A 6,751-nucleotide genomic window follows, 5' to 3' on the forward strand; every position below is an offset into this window, starting at 1 on the left:
ATGTGAGAATGAATCTGAACCACTGGATTTTAAAACAAATGGCGGAGATTATGTGTGAATATTTTTTTCTCTCTCCTCCGTCATTAAAATAAAAGATTGAAGAGAGATAAAAAAAAGATTCACACATGATCTCCACCATTTATTTTAAAATCTAATGGTTCAGATTCATTCTCACATTCTCATATAAAAAAGACATTCTCATATGATATGCCCTATATATATATATATATATATAAAATTAAATATATAACAAAATTTAAAAAAGCTAACATAAATAAACATTTAAATAAAAATTATAAAAGAAACAAAGTAATTGTAGTAATTATAATTTATGTTAAATTCAAAATAGAAACAAGGACGGAAATAATATTTTTGAAATATAAAATAAAATTGAAAATATTTTAGTAAATATAATAGTTTATTAAATATCGAAATTCGTATTCTCCCCGCCTCGAAATTCATCCCATTTGGTCAATGCGAAAAATGTGATTTTGAGGGTTTTCGCTCCTTTCCCTCCTCCTATCTCCCCCTTCTTAAAAATTAAACCAAATATATTTTATTATAAATATCTACTCCTCTTATCTCCATCTAGTTAAAACCAAACATACTTAGGAGTGTAAGCGGATCAAAACAATTCAATTAAACAATAATTCAAACCAAATCAAAATGAAATAAAATCGATTTTTTTGGGTTTGTTTCAAAATTCGAAACAAACTAATAAAAACCAATGTAGTTTAGTTTGGTTCTCTATTTTAGTTTTTAGGAACCGCCAAACCGATGAACTAAACTAATAGAAATAATTATACTCTATATCTTTTCTTTCACCCATCACTAACCCAAAAAACAATTATGGGTCGAACCCTTTTCATCTTTGTTTACACTTTATTTGAACAAAACCAATAAAAATATCATCGATTCAAACCTTTTTTGATCAAAAACCGGTGCAAACCGATTTGATTACATACTTTCATCCTAAAAAAATTAAACTAAATATATTATGTGAGTTTACTTTTCTTTACTATAATAATTTGAATGATAAAAAAATGTATACATTTTTTTAGATTTTTCCTTTTTTTTTTCTTTCTATCTTTTCATTCCTTATTTAATTACACTTATTTAAACAATTACTATTTAACTATTTTATTGTTTTTTCTTAATTTTGAATCACATATTATATTTTCTCCATAAAAAGAGTTTAAATAACATTTAATATAAGATAGAATTTTAATTTGGGAAAGTCTTTCAATGGATTGGATAAAGGAAGTAAGAAAAAAAAGAGTAAATATATTTTTTATCTCTATAAAAATTAAATTTTGTTTTTAGTCCCTATAAAAGTAAATGACATATTTTGGTGCCTAAAAAATTATTATACACGTAGTTTTAATCCCTATTCTTAAATTAATGTGTATTTTGGAATAATTAATTTGCAGACATGTTTAGAACGTTTTAAAAAAATTCATTAAAAAAAACTCAAAATTTGATTTTTAAGTCGAAATTTATGTTACTTTTGTCATTATCTTTTGAAATTTGAAAATTTTTCATATTTAATTCTTCTCATTTTAAAAAAATTTAAATTTTGGTAAATAAATATATTTTTTTTAATCAAAAGATACATTAATTCAAAAAACTATTTATACAAGGCGATCATTCTCGATCTATATGTTTTCGAACTTTTCTATTGTTCCACATTCTATACAAAAGGCCATCTATAATATCTTTTACTATGTTGTTACTGTGTCTTTCCTTTCCGAAGACCTTAGCATTTCTATACTTCCACGTACGGTAAACCGTTTCCGCAGCAGCACATTTGAACACTGCACTTTTCCAACCTCTACCCCTATAATTCTTTAGGCAAATAAATATTTTACAGTATTTTAAATATGTATAAAAAATTATTCAAAAAATTAAAAATTAAAATATAATTAAATATTTTTTAAAATTTTAGAAATAGCAGGTTTTAAAATTGCATACATAAAAAGGATAATCCATTGAGAAGGAATTTTTTTTAGATATTAATATTTAAATTGAATGGTGGTTTATTTATAGAAAGAAAATCATATTTAACCCAAAAAATTATAATATAAAAATCGTAACGTTATTATAGAGAATTAAGTGAAAAAATATATTTTTCCAACATATTGTTTCACGGGGACGACTCAAGTGAGAACACTTAATCTTGCCCATTAACTTTTGATTGAGTAAAATTAATGGATTAGATCGAAATCTCATTCCATAGTCATCAGCAAAATCAATTCACATTATATTTTAAGAAACAAAATATTTAATACTTTTTAAAAATAAAAATAATTAATTAAAAATAATTTATACATATAATATTCGTAATTTAATTAATAAAAATTAAATATTTATTATCGTTGTATTCAAAATTCATAATTATCATATATTAATCAAAATCATTAATATAATCATATAGGAATCAAAATTATTAATAAAATTAAAATATTCATATGTTGTATTTATATAAAAACAATTAATATAATTATATATTATTCAAAAGCATTTATGTCTATAGTTTCTGTATTAAAAAATATATAATTATTAATTAATTTTAAATGTTAATATATAACAATATTTGTTGCCTATAGAATATATATTATAATGACTAAATACAACAAATGTGTTTATTAATATGATTTTACTAGGAGTTTTAATTGATATTTAATTATATTAATAGTTATGTTTTAAATAAATCTGATATATTTATATTATATTAGAAGTGAAAAATTTAAGATTGAAATATTTTTTTTAATAGATTATTATTACTTAAGAAATAAAATATTAGTTATTTTTGAAAATAATAATAATTGATTAAAAATAATTTATATATGTTAGTTTTGAATATTGTATTGATTAATATACAATGTGTATAATTTTTAATACAATGATAATAAACATTTATATATTAAATTTTAAATAACAAAAGACACCATTAAATTCATCAAATTATAATGCTAATATATTTTATATGTTACTCTTTCATTAAAAAACTATATAAATATGCATTATTGTTATTTTAAACTACTAGTATATTAGTATTAATAAATATATTTGTAGTATTTAGTTATTATAATCATAATTTTTTCAATAGGCAACAAATGAGATTGTTATATATTTAATATTTTGAATACAACGATAATAAATATTTAATTTTTATTACTAAAATTATAAATATCATATATATATATATATATATATATATATATATAAATTATTTTTAATTGATTATTGTTATTTTGAAAAAAATCAAATATTTTGTTTCTTAAAATATAATATGAATTGATTTTGGTAATGACTATTAAAGAGGATTATAAAATGAAATTTCAATCTAATCCATTAATTTTACTAAATCAAAATTTATTGGAAATGATTAATTGTTCTTATTTCTTACAATATCCAAGTGTTCTAACTTGAGTCGTCCTCTTGTTTCACAACTCTTTATATGATTTATATGATGAAAATGAAAAGATAAAAAACAAGGGACACGAGAGAAATTTAAAATAGAGATTTTTTTTAACCACATAATCATTATAGTAAAAAATTATATATTTATCTAATATACCAATTTTAAAAATTTTGTTTGAATTTATTTTAAAAAATTGATTTGACTTTTGTGTTTACCAAATACTCTCTCTAATCCTATTTATAAGAAAAAAGTTATTTTTAAATTCATAAAATAAATAGTGTATCTGGACACTATATAGACCAAATACAATAATTATTTAATCAATTGAAATTAAATATTTTTTTTATAAATAACATAAGTGAAAGTATTAATATATTTTCATTCAATGCAACATTTTAAAATTGACAATATCTTATTGTTTCCATTTTATTCTTTATATGCTAAATAAATATATAATGATTTCAAAATTAAATATTTTCTTATAAATAAGATAAGCGAAAGTATTAATATATTTTCATTGAATGCAACATTTTAAAATTGATAATATCTCATTGTTTCCATATTATTCTTTATATATATCAAAATTAGAATGATGCATTGAATGTATATCACTTTTTTAGGTAATTTTAAAAAGTATTTTCCAAGATATAATGATTTCATTGAACAAATGATTTGTTTATACTTGATTTATTTTATTTTAGGTAAAAATTATATATAATTATATATATATATATATATATATATATATATATATATATATATATATATATATATATATATATATATATATGTAATTTTTACTATTTATTTTAAAATATAATGGTTCAGATTCATTCTCACATTCTCATATTAAAAAAAAGACATTCTCATTATATGCCCTCAATATTTAAATTTGTTTCCATTGAATAGTCTATAATAATCATAATCATATATGTTGCAAACGAAAAAAGTCAGATCAAATCTTTTTTTTTAAGAAAGTGAAATCAAATATGTTTTTTAATAAAACCAAATCAAACCTTGAAAAAAGGTGTAACATCTAACATATATAATATTTCACTAAAAAAAAGTAGTAAACAAGTGATTGAGCAAATATGGACGGATTTTCATATTCTAGTTTTCGTTGTTCTTATCTTTACATCTCTGAATCCCATTTTATAAATAGCAGTGAAATAATATAACTTGGTTCAATAAGTTTTCGCTCCAATTTTGAAAACAATATCATATTTTACCCTTATTTTACTTTGTCTGTATTGTTTAAAAACTACTTCTCATATATTAACAATGATTTCACCTTTGAACTTATTCATCGCGATTCTTTTAAGTCACCATTCTACAACTCTACACAAACTGAAATATATTCAAAAAGTTTTCAATGAAGTCCAACGTTCTATCCATCGTGCCAATTATATCAACCAAGAATTTTCTCCGACAAAAAATAAATTTGAGTTTTCTTTACCTTATGAATATGTCGGTCAATATCTCATGAGTTATTCTATTGGTACCCCTCCATTTAAAGTTTACGCTTTTTTAGATACAGGTAGTAACTTAATTTGGCATCAATGCAAACCTTGTAATATATGTTACAACCAAACCTCTCCTATTTTCAATCCTTCAAAATCTTCGAGTTACCAAAATATTCCTTGCTCTTCACGATCATGCAAAACTATGGCATATGCTTCTTGTTCTTATGGTCGAGATAAATGTGAATATACATTAGATTATGGTCATGGAACAAAGACACATGGAGATCTTATCATGGAGACTCTTACATTGGAATCAACCTCAGGGTCTATTGTCTCATTTCCTAAAATTGTGATAGGATGTGGACACACCAATACGCAAGGTTTTGAGTATAACGGTAAAAGTTCGGGTATTGTTGGCCTTGGAAAAGGGCCCACGTCAATTATAAAGCAATTAGGATCTTTAACTGATGATAAATTTTCTTATTGTTTAATTGTAAATGAGTTTTACAATATTTCTAATTTATCTAGCAAGCTCAACTTTGGAGATGCTGCCGTTGTGTCTGGTGGTAAAGTTGTTTCAACTCCTATGGTCAAAATTTTTGGAAACCAGCAAAAAGACTATTACTATCTAACTTTGAAGGCATTCAGTGTGGGAAAAAAGAGAATCAAGTACAAAGGGTTTAAACGTGAAGGAACAAATGCTTCTACAAATAACATCATAATTGACTCTGGTACATCTGTATCTCGCCTCCCACGTCGTGTTTTTCATAAGCTGGAATCTACCGTTAAAAAAATGGTTAAGCTAAAGCCCTTTCCAGATCCAACAGATTCGTTTAGCCTTTGTTATAATACCACTTCTAAAAAACAAAATTTTCCTGTAATAACTGCACATTTTAGTGGCGCAGATGTTAAGTTAGATCCAAAAGGCGTCTTTAATACTATTCTCAAGGGAATTGAATGTTTTGTTTTTCGGCCACATGATGATGGATTAGGCATATTTGGAAGCTTGGGACAAACAAACCATTTGATTGGTTATGATCTCAAAAAAAATATTGTCTCCTTCAAACCAACTGATTGTACTAAATATTAAATAAGTGTAGACAGGGCCGTCTTTGAGGGCGTGCAAGGAGACCTACAGCACAGGGCCTCACACTTTTTCATGTTTAAGTTATGGAAAAAAGGCCTCAGATTATATATTTCACTGCTAATTTACGCTAAAATAGGGCCCTTTAAAAAAATTCTCGATTCAATTGAAGATAACTTCAACTTCTTACACAGGGCCTCTCCAAAGTTTGAGACGGCTCTGAGTGTAGATACTTGTTACCAAACATACTTGATAAATGGATAATAAATTTGTATTTTTTTTATATCTCTTTAACAGGTGATTGTCTTTTTTCAAAAAAATTTATTTTGAGACTTGTTTATTAATAATCAGTCATTACAATGCTGTAACTAGAGGTGCCAAAATTGGCTACCCAATCCAACGAGACTCGACATTTTTAGCGTCGGGCCGAAAAGTCTTGGTTGTAGTATGGATTCAATAACTACTAATTATAAATAAATATTTTTGGGCTTCACGCAATACCTACTCCTTAACGGATTGACCCTGACGTGACTCGACATTTTTAGCGTCGGGCATAAAATCTTGGTTGTAATATGTATTCAAAAATTACAAATTATAAACAAAAAATTTTGGATTTCGGGCTACTCGATCCTAAACGACTATTTTTTAAGTTATTTTTTATACAAAAATTAAAATATAACCTCATAATATTTATTATATATTTCGTCCATCTCAAATTATAAGAGAAATTCATTATAGACATTAATTATTCAATGAATAAAAAAAATAATTTTTTCTTAT

The 6,751-nt window shown here is 23.9% G+C and overlaps 1 protein-coding gene across 1 annotated transcript; it reads left to right on the top strand.

The window, feature by feature from the left end:
• The first annotated feature begins 5,089 nt into the window (after positions 1–5,089).
• On the top strand, positions 5,090–5,977 carry LOC131633058 (aspartic proteinase CDR1-like). Its single transcript, XM_058903769.1, has one exon. It carries the CDS (start codon positions 5,090–5,092, stop codon positions 5,975–5,977), a length of 888 nt encoding a protein of 295 aa, XP_058759752.1.
• Positions 5,978–6,751: the final 774 nt, after the last annotated feature.

The sequence above is a fragment of the Vicia villosa genome, unplaced genomic scaffold (genome assembly GCF_029867415.1).
Source record: "Vicia villosa cultivar HV-30 ecotype Madison, WI unplaced genomic scaffold, Vvil1.0 ctg.001067F_1_1, whole genome shotgun sequence".
Classification (NCBI taxonomy): Eukaryota; Viridiplantae; Streptophyta; class Magnoliopsida; order Fabales; family Fabaceae; genus Vicia; species Vicia villosa.

Coding starts and splice junctions, on each gene's coding strand:
- LOC131633058 (XM_058903769.1), top strand. CDS start 5,090: ATGGCATATGCTTCTTGTTCTTATGGTCGAGATAAATGTGAATATACA.